The sequence below is a fragment of the Carcharodon carcharias genome, chromosome 2 (genome assembly GCF_017639515.1).
Source record: "Carcharodon carcharias isolate sCarCar2 chromosome 2, sCarCar2.pri, whole genome shotgun sequence".
Taxonomy (NCBI): Eukaryota; Metazoa; Chordata; class Chondrichthyes; order Lamniformes; family Lamnidae; genus Carcharodon; species Carcharodon carcharias.
The window spans coordinates 213,190,646-213,216,880 of NC_054468.1; the positions used below are offsets into that span (position 1 = coordinate 213,190,646).

The 26,235-nt window shown below is 40.8% G+C and overlaps 1 protein-coding gene across 1 annotated transcript in view; it reads right to left on the bottom strand.

Moving 5' to 3' along the window:
- The window catches only part of ryr2a (ryanodine receptor 2a (cardiac)), an 806,696-nt gene that overhangs the window by 158,273 nt on the left and 622,188 nt on the right, over positions 1-26,235 (bottom strand). The window contains exons 56-63 of the mRNA XM_041213076.1: positions 25,220-25,297; positions 21,487-21,562; positions 19,174-19,297; positions 14,933-15,048; positions 8,090-8,154; positions 6,953-7,074; positions 3,260-3,309; positions 45-105 (exon numbers count right to left, since the gene is read on the bottom strand). Coding sequence (XP_041069010.1) covers positions 45-105; positions 3,260-3,309; positions 6,953-7,074; positions 8,090-8,154; positions 14,933-15,048; positions 19,174-19,297; positions 21,487-21,562; positions 25,220-25,297 — 692 coding nt within the window. The remainder of the gene's footprint in view (positions 1-44; positions 106-3,259; positions 3,310-6,952; positions 7,075-8,089; positions 8,155-14,932; positions 15,049-19,173; positions 19,298-21,486; positions 21,563-25,219; positions 25,298-26,235) is intronic.

Sequence of the window (26,235 nt, forward strand, 5' to 3'; positions counted from 1 at the left end):
ATTGTCACATATTTATCTAAATAACATGGGATTGAATGGTTTACCTGGCATCCAAAGTCTGGCCCAATATATGAAGACAGTTTACAATTGATGTGGCATCATTCCCTGCATTAAAAAATAACATTCATTTACAATTGAGGGGCAAAATGGATTATGCTTTGGGGGACAGTGTAAAACCACTGTCAGCAATGGCAGTACCACTAGTTGCGTGGGAAACAAATAACACTTGCTGTGCAGCAAAATGGAGGCTAATAAGTACCTGGCAAATACCACAATTGAAAAGTCTATACCTTCAGATTTTTACTTACTCGTGCTAGCATGAAGAAGCTTCAGCCATATTGGGAGGGAAACATGCAAGGTGGAAGTCAGTTTGCCCTTTTCTTTTAACCTGATTTATTTTTGTTAAGAAATATTATTTTTGGAAGCAATGCTCCCAGACCAAATTCTTCAGGTCTTTGCCACATATTTACAGAGGCTGCACAGACTATGAAAGGTCTAATTACCTGATTTTAGCTTTATATCAGTGACTGGACCTTCATGTGCCTCATTATATGCCATAGCTAGATTTTAAGTAGTCTTTTTACATTCAGGCTAAAGTCTTCACCTAAATTTGTGCTTGTACTTTATAAGGGCAAATCAGGCTCCTTATGGGGAAGTACACAGGTAGGATTACAGTGGGTGTTGCCCAGTTCCTTATGTTGAGAATATCTAGTTCATGGTTCATATTAGTATTTCAGGATTTCATCAGAAACAATTGTTTATACAGACCACAATCCTTTAAAGTTTCTCAACAAATTTCGAGACTGAAGTGCAAGGCTATTCAGGTGAAGCTTATTACTGCAACCATTTAATCTACAGATTATACATGTGGCTGGATGAGAAAATCTAATTGCAGATGCATTGTCAAGAGTTTAAAGCTCAAAGGGAAATTGGACATTTAAAACCTGAACACTGGACTGGAATGGTTTCTGTTGATACCAAGGATTTGTATATATATATTACAATGCTAATCATCTGGTAATGTAATACTGTGATATATAGATAAGCATAGGAGATAGTGTAAGATGGGTTAAGAAAATGAAGCTGTCTTTTTAAATTATGACGGTTTATTTCCTCGTAAGGGGGGATTGTCACGAAAGTATAATAATTCTCATATTATTGTGATTTATTGTTCAAGTAGGTTAATAGCGGGGTTTGGATAGTTTGTGTGCGCGCAATTTAATTACATCTTCTAGCCAAGCAGACTGCAAGATGAAGTATCAAAAGAAGTAAGGTGTAGAAGTGTCTTTAGTGTGCTAATTACTAAACATGGTTCAAGTCTTAGCATGTAAGGTGTAAAGGGAATTTGCATTTGTAGATAGATGAAGGGGGGATTTTGTTTTCAAAGATATCTCAGTCTGTTTACAAACAGCCATACAAGCAAGCTGAGGAATGTTTTTTGGGGGGTTATTGACAATATAGTGGCAACATAAAAAGATTTATATTATGAGAAAGGTAAAGTTCCAAAGATATATGGGGTCAATGGAATTTACACATTAAAAGGGGGAAACATGTATTAAGGGGAATGAGGCTACATGTCAGGGAAGGCATTGTAAGATCTACCAGAAGTGTGAAAAATCTCCAGTATTTGTGCATTAAGCCTGCTGTCTACAGAAGCCAAAGCCAAGAAAAGCCACTTTGAATTCCACCGTCCAGGGCACTGTGCTTAACTTGCTGGAATCTGTTTAAAACTTTTTTTTTTTTACTGTTGCCTTAATGGGGGTGTAACTGAAAAACCAGATTAATTAGGGGTTTTATGAGTTATTTTGGAAGTAATTTATAGACCTATGTATGTGCTTGAAATCTTTCTTTTGTTAATAAATGTTTAATTTAGTCTATTTTTAAATCTGAAGTCTTGGTGGACTTTTTTACTTCTGAATTCAGGGCACGCATCTCGAAATAAATACAAATGACAAAACTGTTGCGATAGCTTGATCAAGTTTCCCTTATGGATTTGATTCACCTGGCACACAACATCTGCAGCGTCATAACACTTAACTCATTTTTGCTTTGTTTAATTCATTCTATGTACAATAATGTCGGTGTTTTGTTTAAATAAAAATCTTGTTGCGTTTTTCTATTGGGTAAATTGAGGTCTTCGGATTTCTATTTAAATGTTAACGCCTCTAACTCACCATAACTTTAGCAGAAGATCTGGGGGAAACTCCTGAGACATGGCGTAAATGGAAGTTCACAGTGTCCCCCCAAGGTTTCTTATTAAATTACGGTGTGAGGGTGCAAAAATTCCAGGTGATGGTATTCTACATTGTGGCGTAATTCCAAACATTATAAAAGGCCATACCTACACAATTACTGGTGGCTCTCCCTTGCCATTCATTACCATGTTTTATGTGTTTAGAGGGCACCTGGGGGTATCCATTTTCTATAGGCTTTCCTACTATAATATCACTATTTTCACCTAGTAACATCATTAGCAGGGCCTCTGGCCATCACTTTAATATGTCTGATCCACAATCAATCATTTTGGACAGCCTTAGTTTAGAGACTAAAGGAATGCACTATCATGCATAACTCATAACAATTGTTGCCTGGAAAAACTCACCAGGTCTGGCAGCATCGGCGGAGAAGAAAAGAGTTGACGTTTCGAGTCCTCATGACCCTTCATCAGTTCTGTTGAAGGGTCATGAGGACTTGAAACGTCAACTCTTTTCTTCTCCGCCGATGCTGCCAGACCTGCTGAGTTTTTCCAGGTAATTCTGTTTTTGTTTTGGATTTCCAGCATCCGCAGTTTTTTGTTTTTTATCACAACAATTGTTGTTTGCTGAATACGTATACCAAATTAAACAGAAGACTTTATTAGCACAAATATTTGAAAGACTGTAACACACGACAGGTGTCACTGATGTACAAAAAAAATGCTTTTATCCATGGGACAGATAAAATGTCATGCTTTCTGTATGAATAGTTAAATGATGAATTTTAGATATTCCAGATTTTAAGGAACCACAGCAGACAAGCAGGCTAAAGATCAGTAACCAAAACTGACAGTGACGGAACCAGGGGCAAGGCACCATACCTACAGGAAGTATCGGATTTACTGGCAGGACAGGAAATAGAGGAAAGGAGACTGGCATCCCTGTGAGCCAAACACATGACATGCTAAACTGGCCGTGCAAAAGGGCAAAGCACAAAATCAAAACATGTACATGGTGAGAAAACAATATGGTGCCATGCTTCAGTCGTTTATGCTTTAGCTTACCAAACAGTGATATCCTATGTCTGACAAGCACTCCAAGTTTGCAGAAGAGGCTGAAGTGGAGAGAAGGAAGAATAGAGGGGAAATAAAACAGAAAAAGGAAACGGCTGAAATAAAAGCCTGTCGATTAATGTGACATCATGAAGAAATAAGTCTTTAAAAATAAAGTCATAACTACACAGCGTGGGACCATTATGGAGCTCTAAGGACATGTTACTATCTAGATTATTAGTCTGTAAAACAAAATTGTCTAATATATGCAAAGCCAAGAGCAAAGCTTTTATTAAAATGAAAAAGAAGCTTCTATATGTTAATAAAAATAAAAGTTCATTAAAGCAAAGGAGCACTAGTTGTTTTGCTATAAAATTTAGTCAAATTTCACACAAAGTGCACAGCAAAATTTGATCAGCTACATAAGTGACTTTAGAACTGGTATAAATTATTTGTTTAAAATCTCTTCCCAAACCACACATTAGCCTTAATCCCTAACAGCCTTTAGATTCTCTGTACTCTCATCACACATCATTCTCTGACTGAGAGCCTGGGAAGGTGACCTGCTCCTAGCCCTCGGCCATCATCCTACATAATCAGCTGCAAGGGGAATGTCAACTGAGGCAGAACAACTTGATCTCTAGTTGGCCCAGGAGAAGTGCTCGACCTTTCTCTGCACCCCTTTTTGATGATCTGCCCAAGATCAAAATTTCATTTGCAATGTGAACCAAAGTTGAACCCCTGTGGAGAACAGTACACTAACACATTCATAAATACTATGTGAAACAAAGCTTCTTCTCCTGGCTGGGAGATCTTTACTTTTACTGATTAAAGATATTTCATGTTGATTTGGTTTTCTGAATATATATTTAAAATATCGATTATTTTTCCTCCTTGTATATTACAACAAGGATTGTAGAAATCAAATGTTAATGTTCCAAAAGCCAGACCATTTAATTTGAAAACATAATATCTGCAGTTTTTTTTCCCCCAAAGTAAAAGAAACATATTTTCCACATTATTCATCACATTTACCTATTTTTCTTATATCATTTCTTCTATTGAAATTATTCAGCATTTTCCAGGTTTTCTCAATAGGTGGCACTCTAATCACAGGGTAAGTTAACTATAGGCCTGTATCAGCACTCTTGGAAATGTAGGTTCCGAAATTGCAAATTGTGATGTTAGTAAAGAAAATATTTAGACGTTCATTTCAAATTCTTTCAGCCACATTTAACAAATTGTTAGCCCATTTAATATAAACAGGTTCATAGCTTTGTTCAAATAATGGGCAAAAGAAATTGATGCAAATATATTAATGCTTTGTTCTTAATAATGTACAGTGCAATATCAATCCATAATGGGGATTGTTCTTTTATGCTGTGATATCTTGTCAGGGTAAATATTAGTAAGTTTACTATTAAAAAAATCTGGAGAAGAAACACAAATACAGATACTCTTTTTAAATACCCCTCATAAGTGATTAGTATTTAAATAAAGCGATGGATTCGCCACAGTAATACCTTCTAAAACCAGCTATAGAATATCTGGCCCCCAGAAATTAGTGGAGGCTGGGTCATTAAATTTATTCAAGGTTGAGTTGAATAGATTCTCGAAAGACAATGGAGTCAAGGGTTTTGGGGGGGCAGACAGTAAAGTGGAGTTTTTGAATGGCTCCAAGGGATTTGTTGCCTGATCTGTCAACAATAACAGTCATACATAATATATTGTTCATTTTTGTTTCACTTATATAAAATTGCAAAAGAACAAAATTGCCATATTCTTCCATTCTCACTGATAATTTTCCTGTTATCTTGCACTCTATCATCCTCAGCCAACAGGGAAACCAGGTACAGGTGACCTACTTACCTGGCTCTGTGAACAACACTCTATGATTTTCAATTTTTGCTCTTGTGAAGCACCATGGAACATTTTTACGATGGTAATTGCATTAGATAATTGTGTATTGTGGCATGATTGTTAAGAGTGGGCTCTATCCTTACAGAATTGGTTTAACAATCTAGAGGTTGTACATACATATTTCCATCAGAGCAAGTTTTGAAGTTCAATTCAATAAATATAGTCATTTGTGAGCTGTCCCAGAAAGCTGCTGAATTACTTTAAAAATCCATTTGGTTTAACAACATCCTTTAGGGAAGGAACCTCCTCAGTCTGGCCCACATCCATTCAACACTATGTGGATGTCTCTTAACACTCCCAGGGCAGCTATGGCATTAAATACTGGGGCACCGTTTCACAGGTACCAGGAGACAATTCTCCATATGTTAGCCTTGACAATAGGAGCTTTTTGATCAAAGTAGAAATCATGGCTGAGTCCAGTCCTCTTTACAATTATCATCTAGGTAGGTACCTTCCCAGCAAGAATCACTGGAGAACATTCAGAAGTAGGAACCCTAACTGATTCTTTTCTCTCGCGAGCCTGGAGGTGTTGAGGTCAATGGGTAACCTCAGCAATCCAGACTTTGCTTGACAGGAGCATGGGTCAGAGTATGAGATATTACCTAATTGTGACCCCCGCTCCCTTCAAGTGAAGTTCCTACTTGGAAGCATTTATCTTCAGGTGCAGTGCTCCTAAGAAACCCTTGGTAAGGCTAACAAACTCAGTGCATGTCAAATAGAAAGATAGGGCTTTTCTAAACTGTCTTGCCCAGGATTTATACTGAGCAACGTTTTGGTTACTTTATATTGTTGTAGGATAGTAACAGCACAGGTGGAGGCAATTCGGCCCATCAGATCCATGCAGCTGTAGGCAAGAGCATGTAAGCTAGTCCCATTTCCCCACCCTTTCGCCGTAGCCCTTCATTTTTTTTTCTCTTCAGTTACTTATCCAATTCCCTTTTAAAAGTCAAGGCTGAATCCCTTTTCAGGCAGTGCATTCCAGATCCTAACCATTCGCTGCATAAAATACATTTTTCCTCATGTTCTTCTGCCAATCTTAAATTAGTGTCCTCTGGTTCTCGACCTTTTCACCAATGCAAACAGTTTCTCTCTACCTTCTTCATCCAGGTCCCTCAAGGGATCTAGATGAAGAGGGTAGAGAGACAACACACAGTGTTGAATGGATGTGGGCCAGACTGAGGAGGTTCCTGCCCTAAATGATGTTGTTAAACCAAATGGATTTTTAAAATAATCCATTAAATTTGCTCTCAACCTTTTCCCTTTTCTAAAGAGACTAGTGGATTGGGTGATTTTGCCACATGTCAGCTGCTGTTTGATTGTGCTGAAACCTTAACTAAAATCCTATCGTCACTTTTGCCTTCCAGAAGTGAGGAGAAGGCCCATCTCCAAGTAAAAGAACTTAGGAAGGGATCTGTAAAGATGCACAGATAATGAGAAACATTGGGGGCGCTTTGCCTTAACAGCACCCACATTTCAGCTGGCCAAGAAGACTACTAGGTAAGACGAAGGCTGAGCACCTTTCACACAAGCTAAAACAGGATCAAACCACGAACAAAAATCAAGTCAAAACTGTACCACATCAGGCTGGACCTGTGATCAGTTGGTTTAGTTAGTGCAATGATTAAATGTTGCAATGTAGCTCTGCAATTAAGAAATTGAGTATTATCTGACTTTTCCTACATTAAAATGACTTTCCTCCTTGCTGTAATAATAAGTAAATCATACTGAAAAGTGTGTCACATGATTTCCCCCTACTCACAATGAAAAAGAGCGCTCCAACATTACCTTGTTACCATCTCCTTTTCCTTGTTTGATGCATGACCTCCACTGCTGAGAGGGCTATTTGCAGTAGACAGGAAATATAGGCGATGGTTCTTAAAATATTGATCAATTAAAGGAAGAACAACCTGTAAAAATGAACAACATTCAGTGTGCACATCACTCAAGGTAAATGTTCATCAGCTGTTTAACTAGAGGATAAAAGACCAAGAGCCACCTAGCTCACCTTCTAGCATCCTGGTGGTCACATGATGCAACAATAACAGAGTTGTTGACTAATATTACCAATCAAACCTTTATCAATTACTCTACAACAGACATAAACATGGTGTTATGATCCCAGCTGAAGTCACGACTGGCAAGTCAGATCTCAGAGTGGAACCCTGGATTGATAGATCCTAACTTTTTTTTGTTTAGAAACATGGAGGACGGCTACTGAACAGAGTGGCAGAGTCTGCTGATGTATTTTTAACAAAGGAACAAAACGTTTATTAAACAAGAAAAGATGAACTATATTACACTACTCCTTCACCCACAACCATACCTTTACAAATATATACGGATTTGTAAGAATAACATGGATTTTGTAACTTATCTTATACCCTAATGTTCACAGTAAGCATACTGTCCATGTAAAGCAATAGGCGACCTGTGATCGGATACATGACACTCCATGATCAAGTGACAGATGCCACCCAAAGCAGATGCTATGCTGTGTCTAAAAAGTCAGGGGGACCCACCCTTGATCCCAACAGCTGCCCTGCAGTAATTTATTGCTGGGAGCAGCACTAATTGCTTTAAGGCAAAACTTCTGCTCCGGCCAGTGGTCTCAATAAGGGCAGTGAGGGGGAGGGGGTGTGGGGGCCAGGTTCAGGGGGCGGAGGGTTAAGGGTGTGCGGGGGGTGGGGGGGGGATTGACCTTTGGAGGGGCTTCGTCTAATGGACCCAGAGATAAAATACAGGCAGCGGCAGGTTGAAACTCATGGCCAGGGTGGGGTGGGGTGGGGCAGGGTGGGGTGTGGGGAGGGTTGGGCCTTCAAATCCACCGGCAGGGAAGCATGAAAAGCAGCTCAAAAATGTTTATTCCACCCCACTTTACATATTCGTTTCTCACAAACATTTCATCAGTTTAAAAGTTTGTACCTTAGCAAAGAACTTGACTTCCTGCTCATGCAGAAACTTTTCTCCTTTACTTGTGGAACAAAGATCTAGAAGCAAGGATAAGACAACATGGACAATAATGGGAGTGAAATGTGCATCACCCATTAAAAACGTAACAAAGCATTATAATTTAGAATATTAACTTGTGCAACTAATGTATGCTGCATTGGGATGTGGCACAAATAGAAACTTTCTAATAATTCAAGAACAGGCAATGTGACTGGTGCATGAGCAGCACTCTTCATTGTGCCAGAAAAAACAAAATGCAGATTCACATTTTCTACAAAAAATTACATTCAAGTTTACTACAAAAAAATTACATTTGCTGCAAGTGTCACGAATGGCTAAGTTGGCAGCACTTTCTGCTCCCTAGTCAGAAGGCTGTGGGTTCAAGTCCCATTGCAGTGACTATAGCAAAGTAATCTAGGCCAGCATTCCAGTGCAGTACTGAAGGAGTGCTGCACTGTTGGAGGTGCCTTCTTTCGAATGAGACATTAAACCAAGGTTCCATCTGTTGGTCTGCTGGATGTAAAAAACTTGGTTTCCAGTCAAAGGGAGAATGGAAGCAAATAGGGATCCTATTTCTGTAATGTGGTATACCGACCCTCCGATGAAGTTCGAACAGAATTTATCATGTGGTGAGTCATCATGAGATGTTGTATCAAGTTTTATGGGAATTCTTGGAAAGAAACAATACCATGGTAGATGAGGAAGAAATTGCTAGTTTCTGTGAGGATCCAGGGAATCAAACAAAACCGCACTCTCATAGGTGGGTACGATGAGGTTTGATTAATGACACTACAATTCATTTTAATACCAGGATATCACTTGTAAATAGCTTAGGTTTGGCTAGTTTAAACCAGTTGATGAAAATTGGCATTACCATCGCTGAATCCCCCACTATCAACATAACATTGACCAGAAACTGAACCGCACTAGCCACATAAGTACTGTGGCTACAAGAGCAGGTCAGAGGCTAGGAATCCTGCAGTGAGTAACTCACCTCCTGACCTCCAAAGCCTGCCCACCATCTACAAGGCACAAGTCAGAAGTGTGATGGAATACTCTCCACTTGCCTGCATGAGAGCAATTCCAACAACACTCAAGAAGCTGGGCACCATCCAGGACAAAGCAGCCCATTTGATTGGCACCCCATCCACAAACATTCACTCCCTCCACCACCAACGCACAGTGGCTGCAGTGTGTACCAGCTACAAGATGCACTGCAGCAAGCCACCAAGCCTCTTTAATTAGCACCTTCCAAAACTACAATTGTTACCATTTAGAAGGACAAGGACCGCAGACACATGGGAACACCACCACCTGGAAGTTCCCCTCCAAGTCACTCACCATCCTGACTTGGGAATATGTCTCGGTTCTTTCACTGTTGCTGTGTCAAAATCCTGGAACTCCCTCACTAACAGCACTGTGGATGTACCTATGCCACATGGACTGCAGTGGTTCAAGAAGGCAGTGCACCACCACCTTCTCAAGGGCAATAAGGGATGAGCAATAATGCTGGCCTAGCCAGTAATCCCACATCCCATGAACGAATAATTTTAAAAAATAGATTAAGGGAAATATTATACGTTGCATGATGTAGAACAGGGAGAATTAGAGGAAGATCAGACTATGACTATTCATTCATATGATGGGGTGGGAAAATGGGATAAACATGCTCACCAAATTTTGAAAGAAGCAAAACTGCCTCTGTGGGAGCTGCTGAAAATGATGTATGTGTAATGTATGGTTCTAGCTTGGTAAAACAGGCGCGAGAACACCTTCAGAAAATTGCAGAAGGGAAATTACCCTCTTGGGTAACTGGCAAACATCTGAAGGGTATGTCAATCAACCAATCTACCAACTTACCATCGATATTTGCAAAATCTGGGGGCTGGTGCAGGTATACCCGGTAAAACATGAGTGCCATCTGGTAAATAGTGATCCAAAGCAATAGGATTGGGTCTGTACTACCCTATTTTGAGGGAGGAGGGGAAGCCCAATCCCTTTTTTAGGATTGAGAATATTGGCATAGTAGGGCAGGGTCACATGTCATCATATGACCAACACCCAAAACATGTGCCACATGTATATGGGATCAATTGGGTGGCCCCGACCAAACAGGATGTGTTCAGAGGGGGAACGCCTTTGTTTCCTCATTTGGCATAACCAAATGTGTGGCCCCAGGCTATGGGATCACCTGGGATAGGATGGGGCCCAATTGCACCATGATGGTAATCAGGGGACAACAGTTTCTGGTGCATTTAACATATGCGGGCGAAGGTGAATATTGTGTCACAACCACATCCCAGAAATACCAGCATGGGAACCTGGATCTGCCCCAGTAATGATGGGGCATTTTTTTTTACCCTGGCATTACCTATTAGACTGGGGATGCGGGTATGATTGAAGGTTTATGCTCATGAACAGGTGCATACCTTTGTAAAGGACAATATAAAGGAACAGTTATGCCATTATGTCACCAGATTTGAGTATGACATTTCCACCACTACCTAAACAGTTGCAGAAACTCTGACAGAAAATTAGTGCATCCAACCATCACTTTCACAACCTTCAACAGCAGAACAAGAAGACTCGAGAGGAAATGCAGGTCATTGGTGATGACAGTAAATGATGGGACTTTAGACTGAGTATCGAAGTACACTAATGGGTCAGGGTCATCTCCCACACACTGGTACTGGAACAGTTGGTTATCGTGCTGTATTTGTTATCTTTTGTGTCAACAGAGGTGACACCAGAGAACTCGTTGACTGGAACTGTTTTTACTACCACCCCTGAAGGACTCGGAAGAGAAAGAAACACAAGCATGAGTGACAGGAGGATTCTGAACAACCACCAGTCACTAAGGATGAACTTATAAATATGGAGTGAAATGGCTACCTAACTGATCAATTTTTGGCTACATGCCATGACTACAGTTATGTCTGTTATGCTATGAGAATGTACATAAGGCATGAAATATTAAGTCGAAGTGGCCACTGTTGAATTTTCCAGCTTGATCTTCGTGGCAACACAGGGTTAAGGGAATGAAAAATAGTAAGGGAAACCTGGGCAATTCACTTCTGCAAGCAAACAAGAAATCAGTATGAAATGTCCTGTGTGCTTCATTCATGAGTCAGGATATAGGCGATAAAATGGCCAAAAGTATGTATTTATAAGAAGTTAGGTGCGAGGTCTGTCCTTACTGTAAAAATTCTAATGATACGAATATCTATGATAATTGAAACACTGGAAGGATGAATCTTGTTAAGGGAATCTTGTAGCTTTTTCTTGTCCCATGGTCATCATTACGGTTAGGGGAGCGAGGAACCTTGAAACTGTGTGATGGAAGATACTTGGATGATGCTTATCAGAAATGGGGAAAGCTACATCTTTTTGGGAGTTCTGTAACAGTCAAAAAGGGCATTTTGAAACAGTGCATAGGGACTCTGTTCATGAGGAGCAGCATCGCCCTCCAGCACTCACAGAGCTGACCAATCAGGGAGTAACCAATCCCTGATCACCACAAGTTCTGAAGACATGATCAGAGAGGTATAAGAATGGCATACCTTCCATTGTTCCTCGCTGTACAGCCAGACATTAGCCAACACGTCAGAAGTTGTATTTTTTCTCCTGGACATCTAACCTGCACTCCAGGTATGAAGAGAGACTTGAAGGGGCCAGCTAAACTGGGTGGCTTATGAGTATTGTTCAGGGAACATGTAACCCTTTAGTCTCCTGGTTGAGTTAAAGCAGGGAACTGGAGTGGAGGCACCAATTTTATGTGGTTGAGTTAAAGACAGAATGCCTGGGTGAAACAGGCCAGTTTTTCAGTGGGTTGAAGTAAAGAGATTAAAGGGCAAGGCTGAGGACTGTGTGGAAGATTCACCTTTGTGGATATCATCCAAACAATTGGATGTCTAAACCTTTGATCTTATAATTTAAACTACGACAGGCCAGTTTTACTGTGGATTGGGAAGACTCAGCTTCTGGGATATGTATAAAATGAGGACACAATGGAACTGAAAAAAGTCAGTTTGTGAGTTTTGTTTTTCATTGATAGGTCTTGCATTGTGTTATTAATTTGTTCATCAGCTATCAGTGTGCCATTCATATCCTTGCGATTTTGAAACAAAATTCAATAAAGTTAGCTTGAGAATTTTGTAATCCAGTGTCTTTGCCAATGTCATTATTTATTCTATTCAAGTCCGAATCCTTGTAACAGTTCACATGTTACACCTACGTTTAAAAAAAGTTATTTATTCATTCAGCGTTGCTGGCTAGGCCAGGATTTGTTGCTCTTGAGAAGGTGGTGGGGAGCCATATTCTTGAACTGCTGCACCCACGTAGGTACATCCACTGTGCTGCTGGGCAGGGAGTTCCAGGATTTTGACCCATTGACAGTGAAGGAACGGCGATACAGTTCCAAGTCAAGATGGTGAGTGGCTTGGAGAGGAACTTGTAGGTGGTCTTTCAAGGTGGTAGAGGTCATGGGTTTGGAAGGTGCTGCTGAGTTGCTGCAGTGCATCTTGTAGATGGTACACACTGCTGCCACTGTGCGTCGGTGGTGGAGGAAATGAATGTTTAAGGTGGTGGATGGGGTGCCATTCAAGATAGCTGCTTTGTCCTGGGAGCTGTCGAGGTTCCTGAATGTTTTTGGAGCTGCACTCATCCAAGCAAGTGGAGAGCATTCCATCACACTCCTGACTTTGGGGGTGGTCAGGAAGTGAGTTACTCTCTGCAGAATCCGCAGCCTCTGACCTGCTCTTTTAGCCACTGTATTTAAAGGAATGGTCCAGTTCATTTTCTGGTCAATGGTAACCCCCAGGGTATTGATAATGGAGGATTTGATGATGGTAATGCCATTGAATATCAAGGGGAGGTGGTTAGATTCTCTCTTAGAGATGGTCATTGCCTAGCATTTGTTTGGCATGAATGTTACTTCCCACTTATTAGCCTAAGCCTGAATATTGTCCAGCATATGGACACGGACTGCTTCAGTATCTGAGGAGTTGCGAATGGTGCTAAACATTGTGCAATCATCTGCAAACATCCCCACTTCTGACCATAAAATGGAGGGAGGATTATTGATGAAGCAGCTGAAGATGGTTTGGCCTAGGACACAACCCTGAGGAACTCCTGAAGTGATATCCTGGGACTCGGATGATTGACCTCTAACAACCACAACCATCATCCTTTGTGCTGGGTATGACTCCAAATAGTGGAGTGTTCCTCCCCCTATAACTCCCCGATTCCCATTGACTACTATTTTGCCAGGTTACTTTGATGCCACACTCTGTCAAATGCTGCTTTGATGTCAACGGTAGTCATTCTCACCTCACCTCAAGTTCAGCTCTTTGTCCATGTTTGGATCAAGGCTATAATGAGGTCAGGAGCTGAGTGACCCTGGTGGAACCCAAACTGAGCAAGTTATTGTTGGCTAAGTACTGCTTGATAGCAGTGTCAATGGCCCTTTCCATCACTTTGCTGATAATTGAGAGTAGACTGATGGGTGATAATTGGCCAGTTTGGAATTGTCCTGCTTTTTGTAAGCAGGACACACCTTGGGCAATTTTGCACATTGCTGGGTAAACGTCAGTGTTGCAGCTGTACTGGAACAGCTTGGCTAGGGACACGGCTAGTTCTGGAGCACAAGTCTTCAGTACTATTGCTGAAATGTTGTCAGGCCCATAGTCTTTGCAGTATCCAGTGCCTTCAGCTGTTTCTTGATATAATGAGGAGTGTATCAAATTGGCTGAAGGCTGGTATCTGCGATGCTGGGGAACTCAGGTGGAGGCCGAGATAGCCGTACGTGCCAAGGGATGATCTAAGTTGGTTATAAAGAATTACAAAAGTGACTATATTTCAAAAAGTACTTAATTAATTGTAAAGCACTCAAAACATCCAATGGCCATGAAAAGGGCAAAATGAATCCAAGTCTTTCTTTTTTCCCTATTTGAAGAAGAGCTGGAGAGTTATCCCCAATGCCCTACATTTATCCTACAATCAAAATCACAAAAATAGATTATCTGGTTTGTGTCATATTGTTATTTGTGGGAGCTTGCTGTGCACAAATCGGTGGCTGCATTTCCCACATTACAATAGTAACTGCACATCAAAAGTACTTAATTGTCTTAAAAAGGTCATGAAAAGCAATATCTAAATACAAGTTATTCTTTTATATTTTTATAATGGCACTTTTTTTCTTTGCTGCCATTATCACCCATCTCTCTAGATCTATGAAGCCTCATCTCTGAATGGGGAGGGAGAGGTGGGAGGAAGAATATGATTCCATGAAAAGCATTGGCTTGCGCTATTTTAAACCAGGTGATAAGCTATTTAAAATTAAGGCTTGTTGTGATTCTTCCTTCCAAAGTGGCTTCTATGATCGAGCAGCTGAGGCAGAGATTCACTGTGTGGAGGTAGATAGGTCATCCAGCTGCTTGTTGCAGTGTCTGGGGTCCCCAACATAGTCAAGTGAGGCATTGTTTTAAATTGTTTTCTACTGGGTTTTGCCATTCTGTTTGACTTCCTACGCCATTTTCTAACTGGCATGAGGAAAATTGCACAACGTTTAAAAAAATATACTTAAATCATTCACTTAGCACAGAACAGAGTCTACAGCACTGGAACAGGTCACTCAGCCCAATCAGTCCTCACCAGCGTTAATGCTCCACGAGTCCTCCCACTATTATTCGTTCAAACTAAGCTGGCTCATCAAGAATTCTAGATCTTACAAAATGCAAACATGGGGAATAAGAAGCAAACGTGGCATCCGAAATATTTGAACCTGACATGTTAATTGTATGTAAATATGCACTTTACCAAACTGTAGTATGTACTCGTGAGCCTGATCAACATATTTGATGAGCTGCTGGAGGAAGCTGTAGGCAAATCGTTTTTCAATGGAAGGTGTATCCAACTCCATCTCTTTTAAACCCCTGGGGGAAAAAAAAAGTCTAGTTAAAATTATTTCTTGTGACAAAACCTCTTGTTTAAAATGTGCTGGGAATCGTATTCATTTCAAAAAGAGGACTGAATCCAGTTAAATTCTTAAGGTTTCTCAATGAGGATTATTCATTTGGAAAGAGTCTTCAAACAACAACCAGTTGCAGGATTATTTGAAGAAGAAGAAATAGAAAAAAGCAACAAAACTAAGGGGCTTAGCCTCATGCTAGCTGCAGGAAACTCCCATTTGAGGCACATGGGAAATTCAAAATGTAAAGACTCAGAGGTGACAGAATTACACCATCCTTTCCCATCACTTCTCAGCCATCCCAAAGATCAGCACCCTTATCTCACCCATATATAACAGCTATCCAGAGTTACTTGGCACTAAGCTGTACATGGTAGTGAGAAGATTCACTTAACAATTTTAAGGTAGTTTCTGCCTTGTTCTTTTACATTTGTTCTGTGCGTTTTATTTTTCAGATATTTAGATTTTCATTAGTTTGTGTGGAAAAAGGTGCCGTTTTTGCCCACCTAAATATCATTATTAACATCATTCTAATCGGAATCACCTTAGCTGACCTATTTGGAAGGCAAGGTGATGCCAGGTGGGTCAGGCTTCACAAGGTGCACTCCATGCCCATGACCTGTAGCAGCCAATATCAGTGGCTATTGTTTTGAATTATCGCAGGAGGAGATTCCTATTCACAAAAGAAGCTGAGAAAGCAGACACAATGGCGCCACTAAGATATATGCATGTCTAACGAACCAGAATGTAGGATGTGTCTTCACCACTGCTGTCAGTGGTCTTGTACATCCTTCAAAGTGAAGATTTCAACAGTGAAGGTTCATCACCTGGGGTGTTTGGTAGAATTCTGGCAGGTACGTTGGTGACTGCTAAAACCGATCTCTGCCTGGAGGTTTCTGCTGCAAATAGTACAGGATATCACAGACGGTTGAGTTTTGGACTAGCTGCAGGCTCAGGATTCCCACTCCTTGTGATTCTTCTCTGCCTTTGATGGGCACTTGCCTTCAAAGGAAGCTATGTTGTTTTTTTTAAATTTGATGGCACTAGGTGCAACGATCCTGGGTAAGCTTCTTCCAGGACTCACACTTGATACCAAAACTTCTAAGCAAAGTCTTCAGAGTGTCTTTGTAGTGCTTCCTTTGACCACCATGACAGCATACCCCAGACTCAAGCTCTTGATTGAAGTAAGCGAGTGTCAAATATTCTGGCTGCATGGCCAACCCAACTCAGTTGTGACTGTCTCAATATGTTGTGGATCCTTGGCCTGACAGCTCTAGTGAGCACCTCAGTGTCTGGCATTTTGTCCTGTCATCTGGTCTTCAGAAGCTTCTGAAGGCAACTCAAGTGAAAGTGGTTGAGCTTCTTGGCTTAAGGCTGGTACACAGCCCAAGTCTCGCTTACAGAATCGTGGGCAGGACTATTGCGCTACAGATTTTCAGTTTGGTAGGCAGACTTATTCCACTTGGTTCCCAGATCGATGTTCAAAGTCTGCCAAAGACTACACTTAATTAGGCAATTCTTGTATGTGTCTTGTCATCAATATGGAATGCCGAGGGAGTATGCTGCCAAGATGAGTGCACTTATCCTGATAGGTTCTGGTCATGGACTGAAGACCAGCTCGAGATAGGGCTTTCCTGGTGCAAGGTGGTACATTACTTCAGATTTCTCTGTGCTGATTGTAAGGCTGAAGTTGTCACATGGATTGGAGAATAAGCCCATGCTACATTGGATGTTCAGCTCTGAAGCAGCAGCACAGTCATCAGCTATCGGAAAATTGCAAAGTACGTCCTTGGCCACCTTGGTCTTTGTCCAGATGAAGCAGCTTCCCATCCATGTGATAGCTGATTTTGATGTCAGAATTGCCATCATGGAAGCCATTGCTGAGCATGGCAGAAAGAAATGTGCTGAAGAGGGCTGACGCTAGCACTCAGCCCTGTTTAACTCCATTAGGGATTGGGAAAGGGTCAGAAGACTCACTCTTATTCAGGACATGCAGGAGCATACTATCATGGAACTGTCAAACCATTGTGATGAATTTCTCCATTACTTTCCAAAGGCCCTCACTGCTGACTGTGTCAAAGGCCTAGATCAGATCAACAAATGCAACGTGGAGGTCAATGTTCTATTCTTGGCATTTGTTCTGGAGCTGTCTAACTGCAAACACCATATCAGTGATTCCTCGAACTTTTCTAAAATCACACTGACTCTCTGGCAGCAGATCCTGGTCAAGATGTTGTACTTAGCAGTTCAGAAAATTCTGGCAAAGATTTTGCTGGTGATGGGGAGGAGAGAGATTCCTCTATGATTGTCGCAAAATTGGCAAGTTCCTTTCTACTTGCACAGGTGGACAATGGAGACATCTTTGTATTCTTGCGGGGTAGTTCCTTGCTGAGAGCATTGCTGTCATAACTGCCAACCCCTATTTTTTTCCGATGACCCCTTACCACAGCTGGTGACCTGCACCAACTCTCATGTTGAAGTCACCAAAAGTGATTAGCTTGTCTGACTTTGCCACAGTAGCAATCACGGAGTGGAGGTCATCATAGAATTCATCTAAGATTCATGAGTGTCTAACTAACAATAATGTGGGATGGCTCTTCAGGAGAAACTGTATCACATTATGCCATGCTGTCAGTGATACTCAGTGAAAGATGGCATGTCAGGGTGATCAATAGCCAGCTTAGTCTCATTGTTCAGATTGCCACTAACTACACCTGCAGTCATTGTCATACTTACTGGACAACACCTACAGTGACCAACAAACTAGAGCTGTGCAACCAGCTGCTAAGACATCTGCGTCTATCATGTAGCACAGGTCAGTACATCCAGTGATGGTCACCATCGTATGTGGGCACAACTCTTCCTCCACCTCCTTTCTGACATTCTATAATACAAACTTAAAGCAATAGTGTAATGAAGGGGAGCAGGCTAGCAACCCTTCTTGCAATCACCTCATGTAGTTCCACTTCACTTCAGCAGCTATGAAACAGGAGTCGGGTGCTGGGTTGCCCTGTTGCTGCAGATTCATGCTTGTGCATTTGATTTCCTTTCCCTTTATTTGTGTCCATTTACTTCTAGATCTATGACCTGTTCCAGTTTTCTTTTTGAATAACCTTGGTTAAATTATTGCCTTTACCTCCCTTCAGAAAGAAGCATATTTTCACAGTGTAAGTAACCAGAAAGTCCTTAGCACATATCAAGAAAAAGATCCACTGAAACGGGTAACAACCATAAAGTGAGAGAATTTTCTTAGGGCCTCGTCTGCTCTGTTGCCATAACATCGCAGAAACTCCCCCCCCCTTGTGTGTGTAAACTGAGTTTCCGCTGGAGTTACAGGGTGAAGAGGGCATGAGAAGCTCCAAGGAAATTCCCAGCCAAAATATTTTGGAAATTATTCTTGACCTTATCTAGCTGATGGCATTTTAAAGTCTTGGCATGGTTACTTCAATTTTTTCTAAAACAGGAAATCTATTTGTCATTAACACCATTATGTGCCTCACTATTCAGTACAGACTTTCAATATCTGAGATTCATTGAAAACATGCCTCAATTTTCTGAAGAATAAGTAGCTCAGAGCTTGATTGAAATTTTTTATTGTTCATGTCTCCCCTTATTTATTCCAGTTTTTGTCAAACTACCCTGATACGTTCTGTTTCTGCTAAAAGACAATAGGCTGGAAAAGTCTTCTGCAGTCTTCACCTGTATCACTTGAAGACCATACAAGAGGAAGTACATAAGAGAGGACCAGGATGTTCCTTGCTACAAGGCTTCTGCTCAATGCCACCTCCCCAACAAAAATTGCATGGCTGGAATGGTAGGCTAGAAAATCATACACTTGGTGGAGTAAGGTGAAAATGCTGTATCACCACATATCATTATCACAATTTTATATGTAATACACAAACATGTGCTGTTATTGGTGCTCCCATTAATATAACTTTTACTATTGCCATGTAGTAAGGAGTCAGACTTTTATTTTTTTACTTTTTTAAAAATTCAACTTGCTAATATTTTAGTAGCAACACCTTGCATTAGTAAATTAGTGGACTGGGTCTAAAGCTATTGTCCTGGTCATACTCGACACTAATACCTTGAGACTGCATAGCCATTGATCTGAAGAAACTTGAGGATTTCCTGTGCTTTCTCTCGGTCTCTGGCTTTCTCCTTCGCTGTCAGTGTATCATAGGGCACCAACAAAGGATGGTTTCCTCCTCCTGAGGGGACAATAGCAACCACTGACATCAAAAATAAGCAGCATTTCATAACAATGTTCTTTGGTTACATTCAGTGGAATTTCACTTCCAGGCTAAGTAGTTGAGGCTAAAACGATGTCAACATTCACGATAGAATAGATAGCTGAATGAAGGGCAATGGGGAGAAAGGGATATGGCAACTGCTGGGGTCAGAATGGCTTAATGTGATTAGAACTATTTGTTCATGTGGACAGCAAGTGCTGACATGGACTGGCTGGGTCACATGGCTTATTTCTATGTTGTAACCTTTGTGTAGGTAAAATGTTTTGCCGCATTTGAATCTTAGAAAATGGAAGAGGTCTACACGTAAAAATGATTTACATTTCTGTTCAATAAAATATTTAAACAGTATTAGCCTTCAGAAGAATTACTGATGATGTTTAAAGTGGCAATGGTCAGTAGAGTGGGTGCAAGCCTATGGAACTCACGTAGAAAATCACTAATTGTAATCATGCTGTAATGTTAACAGGATCCACGTCAGTTGGTGAAGTCAAAATTAAGACATAGAACCATTCTTTGCTGAGTTTATTGACTTAGTCCAGAGTCAACACACCTCACCCATGCCCAGTGTCCCAGCTATCCCCTATTTATATGTGCTCAAATGCCTGTTTCCCTTAACAATGTAATTGACACTAACAAATCTTAATAATGTGATTGGCATTAACATTGACATCTAAGTAGCGGAAACTGAGAAGAGATACTTCTGCATAGGGACAAATCACTCTCACATATACCTTAACAGTTAATTATCGATAAAGGCACTAGCAAAAGCCAGTGAGTTGATATTGTGTCCCTTATTTGAACAAGAAAAGGTGCAATGGGATCAGAATATAGGAGAAAAAGGGAGTGACAAAAATATAATAAACTATAAAATGGCAGATGTAATCAGATGTAATCAGATGTCCTTGTGGACCCTTTGATGAGGGATTGTAAGTTTCCAGTTTATTTTATACTCAGTCCAATTTGGCATTCGGTTGACTACAATGGAAAGTAAAACCAAGTGGTTTATGAAACAGGTGGCCAATCCAATCCTAACAGGAAGGTGGGTTATTTTAAAATTCCCCCAAATGTGTCATTATTGAGTCCAAAGAGCAAACACTGGAGGTTGTTTGGTCAATGACCATCTTAATAAGGATCACTGACACAATGGTAAGCAATAACAAGGTCATCACATGGGCATTGCTTGCTCCACATGCTGGTATCAATAAGAAAGCAGCTTCTGAAACACACTTTTTGTTAGGGACAAAGCAGTTAAGTGTTTAGACTTACATGACAAAACAAAAGGTCATCAACCTGAAGCATTAACCCCACCTTTCACTTTTCCAAAATGTTGCATCATCTGCTGAGTGTTTTCAGCATTTTCTATTTTCCTAACAAATTTACTTTGAGAACTCAGTGAAGAGCAATGCTATTACCTTCATCAGTAGCTTTACCAGTGCACAGGCATGTATTAAACCAAAGGACAAGAGAATAAATTGATTTGCTATATCAGGGGACAGGAAAAAGTGGGGACAGATTTCCAACTGCTCCATCACTTGACAGATTGTTTACATTGGCACTGGCAGAGAGCTGGGATTAGGTTGGCTGCTCTCCTCCTTAGCACATTGGAGAAAGACTCGGGCTTGAGAAGAAGAGGAACAAAATAGCTTAAAAATAGAAGGCTGTCCAGAAAAATGGAAATAAAATAGAGATTTATACTTGTGGAAGAAAAAAATATATAAATAGGCAATGTATCATGACCAGAAGTAAGATGATGATTGCCTTCCAAAGAGAAATTAACCTAGTCATTTACGATTTACAGGCTATTTCCCTGATAGAGAAAAGTTGGGGAGTTGAGTGACCATTTTCTTCTACTGATCAAGAAAAGCAGATTAAACTGTAGGATGATGTTATGAGATGGGCCGCTCCACAACTTCAAAACCAGTACAGGAGCACCAAGTCAGTTCCACTTAGTTGGAGCAAAGTAGAAATTACCCATCGAATCTTGACCAAATCACGGAACAGTCATTCAGCACTCTGCCACCAGATTTACCAAACTATCAATTCCTTACATACATGTAAAATAATCAGAATAAAATTGCAGTAGTTAAAATCCAACAGATTCCAGCAATCTTACAGTAACCTAATGATAATGTAACATGTCACGTTACCTTTAACTTCTAGCTCGTTTTTCTTCTTCTTAGCCCAGATATTATGATAGTTCTCTGCTAGAAGCTCTGCCATTGCCTGTGATAAATTGCAAAGAAACATAGTCATTACCACTTTAAAATATTTTGAACTGTGAAGAATAATTTCTTGAGAAGCGAAAGCTGTAGCACCGACCATTTACTGATCAAACTCAGTGCGTAGATTATGATTCTCTGAATAAGGAAGAACATGCCTGGATGCTGGAATGAGAGGGATTGAACCTTGTAGACAAATTAAGTAGAATGGGCCGATATTGGCTTGAGTTTAGAAGGAATGAAAGATGACCTAATTTAAATATTTAAAATTCTTCCAGGGTTTGACAGGGTAGATGCTGAGAGGCTGCTTCCCCTGGCAGGAGAGCCTAGAACTAGGGGTCATAGTCTCAGGATAAGGGGTTGTCCATTTAGGATTGAGGTGAGGAGAAATATCACGTGTATCTATGGGAGCTGCAGCTGTTCAGCTGATGAGTATATTTGAGTTTGAGATCGATAGGCTTTTGGGCATGTTGGGAATCAAGGGATATGGGGATCAGGTGGAAGAGTGGAGTTGAAATAGAAGTTCAGCTATGATCTAATTGAATGATGGTGCAGGTTCAAGAGGCCATTTTGCCCGCTCCTGCTATTACTTCTCATATTTTAATGACATTTGCCTTTTTGTCCCATAAACAGTGACACATCCAGTAATTCTTTGCATTACTGATAGCAGACATTTTGATAATAATAATGTATGTTACAAACTGTTCAACCCTGATCTTAACACCAGGCAGTCAGGGATACAGACACCGGTTTAAAACTCTCCCTCCGCTCCAAGAATGAGGCCTGGACTATTTTAATTCTGGGCATCATTTAAATCCCACCAGCAATTAACTTTTTGTAGGACAAGTTACCATGTTGAAACAGCTTCTAAATAGAATCACATCAAGTATCATTAAATATGCACAAATTTCTTAAGGGATAATTGAAATACCAAACAGAGAAAATTATCCTCAAAAGTTTGCTGGTGCATTAAAATGTAACTATTTTGGTGTTAGAGAATTAAAGAAGCCCACCATCTGTTTTAGTGTTTGGAATGATGAAGTTTGCCTTTTAGGATAATGGTTGAATAAGTATGGTGAGACTACATGCAGAGTGGTTCTTCCTATCACAGAGATCTCTGATGCTGTTTTCATCTCATGACATCTGTCAATGAGTGGCAGCTGCAAGAAAATTTCAAAAGAAATAAAACTCCAATTTACCAATGCAGGTTCTCTCATTCCAATTTTTGGGAAGGCTTCAATTCAGGTGGCTAGCAGAAAGGCAGGGCCCAAGGTCAAATTAATGTATTTAAATTCAGATCGGGTGATGCACTTTAAGCCTGTAACAAGTCATCAGCGCTGCCATCAATGCTTTCTCAACCTGCCTACAAATCAATTGGTAGTAAGTCAGGAGGTGGCCATGTGTTGTGCTACATTACAACAGTGACTACACTTCAAAGGAGTACTTCATTGGCTATAAAGCTCTAAGATGTCCAGTGATTGTGAAAAGCACTCTATAAATGCAAGTTGTTTTTTTACTTAAAGGTATATTCATCTCTTTGAACTTATAGTAGGATTCAGAGACTTTCAGCAGGTAGTTTAGTGTTTGGCAAATTACTCGATTTTAAAGTGCTTCTAGTGGCTCGACCAGCTTCTGAAATCTTATGAGGTACCAGCAATGCACTTTTCTCCAACCACATTTAACAATCCTATTCAGGCTAGAAAGAGATAGTGAGAGAGAAAGGAAGAGAAGCAGCAGGAGAGGTGAAAAAAAAAAACACATGATGCTGCAGCTGCAGCAAGACTAGCTAGAAGAAGCAAACTTGCAGAAATCTTGAACCTCCCAATTAAATCTACAAGCCTAACTTTGCAGAGAAGTAGTTTAAGGAGTCTGTGCTTCTCAAGGGAGGCTACCACAGAGTTGCTCTGCCTCCTGCAACAAGACTTGCAATCCAATGGCTGACACTGCATTGCCTGTTGCAGTGCCAGTCACTAAGGCCTTGAAGTTCTTTGTCTCTGGCTCCTACCAGTTGAAACAGGCAATATAGGAAACATCTGTCTGTCTGTCTGCCTGGACTTTATGTTTGCAAGAAGCAGCTGATGATGTCATGCTTGATAAAACACCTTCATCATTTTTCCCACAAATAACTGGAAACAAAGATAGGGACTCTGTGTTTAAAGCTGGTTGCAGCTGTTGGCCCTAATCCAGGACTTCATTGACTGCACACACCTTGCCCTTCATGCTATTTTAGACAGGTGCGTTGCTTCCATGAATCCCCAAAAAAACTAAAATGGGCATCTTCCTGCCCGTATCCATTCTAGCTGCAAGGAAAGAAGTGGAAAAGGATCAGCAAGAGGGGAAAGAGCCACATTGAGGTGCAGTTCCTTAAAAGGGACATACTGGGAACTGTGGAGGAGTACACTAATCAATAAAACCAACAGCGAAGGTAAAAAAACAAAGATCAAAATGGAAAATACAAGGTTGACCTTTATCTCAAGGAAGTTGAAATACAAAAGTGAGAAAAGTATGCTTCAGTTGGACGGAACCTTGATCAAGCCCCATTAGGAGCACTGCAGTCAGTTTTAGGCACCGCACTTCAGCAAAGATATATCGGCCTTAGAGGGGCTGCAGTGCAGCTCACCAGAATGTTCCAGAGCTTAAAACATTACATTATAAAGATTGCACGAAGTTGGCTTGTAATACCTTGAGTTTGAAGGTTGAGGGGTGATTGAGATTTTAAAATTACAAATAAAACCAAAAATACAGCAGATATAGAAAAGTGATTTCCTCCAGTGAAGGAATCCAGAACAATGGGCATAATCTTAAAATTAGAACTAGGCTAGTTTGGCGTGAAATTAGGAAAGGCTATGTCACAGGAAAGGTACTAGAGCTCTGAAACTCCCTCCCAATAAGGGGGAAGAGCAGGGGAGTGGGGCTAATTGGACAGCTGGTTCAAAGAGCTGGCGTAGGAATGATGGGCTGTATTGTAAGATCTAAAGTCTCCAGCCTGTAAGCCTCAAGCCGCTGCCTGCAAGGACCCAGGGCTGAAAGAAACTCATTTTGAATGCGACTATCCAGAGTGTGCTTCACCAGGGATCTCTTTAAATCTGTGTGTTTTACTGTTGCCTTAACGGGGGTGTAACTGGGAATCAGTTTAATTAGGGGATTTTTAGAAGTTATTATAGTAGGAATTTGTAGACATGTGTAAGTGCTTACAATCTTTTAATTAATAAATGCTTAATTTAATTTTATAAAAACCTCTTCAGCCTCACTTCTCTATATCTGCTGTATTTTTGGTTTTATTTGTAATTTTAAAATCTCAATTAGCCCTCAACCTTCAAACTCAAAGTATTACAAACCACTAATATAACTGAATTCAAAGCCTGCATCTCGAAACAGAAATTGCAAAAATTGGTTATGACAGTTGTTTCAAGTTTCCCTCTGGGATTTGAACAGTTCAGCATTTACCATCAGCAGTGTCATAATTGCTGTTTGGTTGGCATGTGCTGTATGGTTCCATGGAAAGAGGTGTGAATGTTTTCAGAAATTTTCAGTACGAAAAGCTATAAATAATATCAATAATTTCAATGTAATTCTTCAGTAGCACTTTTTACAACAGGTCACATAGTCACTGACACAGAACATATATTGTAACAGATTAACTGGAGCAGGAATAACTTACATGCAGGCCCCTTGAAAGTGTAACGTTGCTCATGTCAATCGGCCGAGGGCTGTAACCATGTGCAGAATCTACAGAAACCTGAGTAACAAATAGAAAAACTATTGTAAAGGCAGGTGCAAAGAATGGACGGAAATAGTTATCTTCTGCATCTATTTAAATGAAATGAGATATAACAGAAGGAAGGGATAGAAAGACAAAGAAGAGTGGAAGCCTGTTGATTTGTTTTCACCATTTTTCCTTGGTCTCCCCATACCACACACCATCTTCTATCATTATTGTCCAGGTAGGTGGATTGCTACCAGCCCGTTTGCAATGTCACTTCATATCAGTATCACTTCAAGGGTTGGATTTCACCAGCCCTTTGGAGATGGGCTGGGAGGCAGGAGGGCTGGTAAAATAGCTGTGGAAAGCATCAGGAGGAGAGTCCAACTTTTTGCTGCTGCCAAGGCACATTAATAGTGCCAGACACCTCAGTGGCGCAGCCATCCACCAGGCACCCAATTAGGCCAATTAAGGCCCAATTAAGGGTCACTTTCTTCCCTCGCCATTTTACTGGCATTAGGAGATGCTGCCACAGCCACGAGGGAAGAAATCCCTGGTGGCAATAGTTGACCTCGCGGAAAAGCGCCATTACTGGAGCATATGACCACAGATCACCGGGGTGGCCCTGCATGGCCCTGCCACACTGAGACAAAATATTACCTTGCTTTCGAGGGCTCAACATGAAGGCACCCTCTCTATCCTGCAGCTTCAGAAGCAGCCAATTCTAACGTTCACACTGCCAAGGCTGCCGAGCTGCTGGCCTCCTGATTGGACCAGCAGCTCTGGGAGGGGGCTGTCACTCTCAATTGGACAGCATTCCTGGCAGTGGCCTCTTCATTGGCCACTACAGGTATAACCCTGCCCCAATTTCCTGACATTTGCTGGCACAGGATCAGCTTCTACTTTGAATCCCAGGGATGGAACCTCTTCTATACTGATAAAATTCAGACCTATATGTTTTATCCAGTATTATC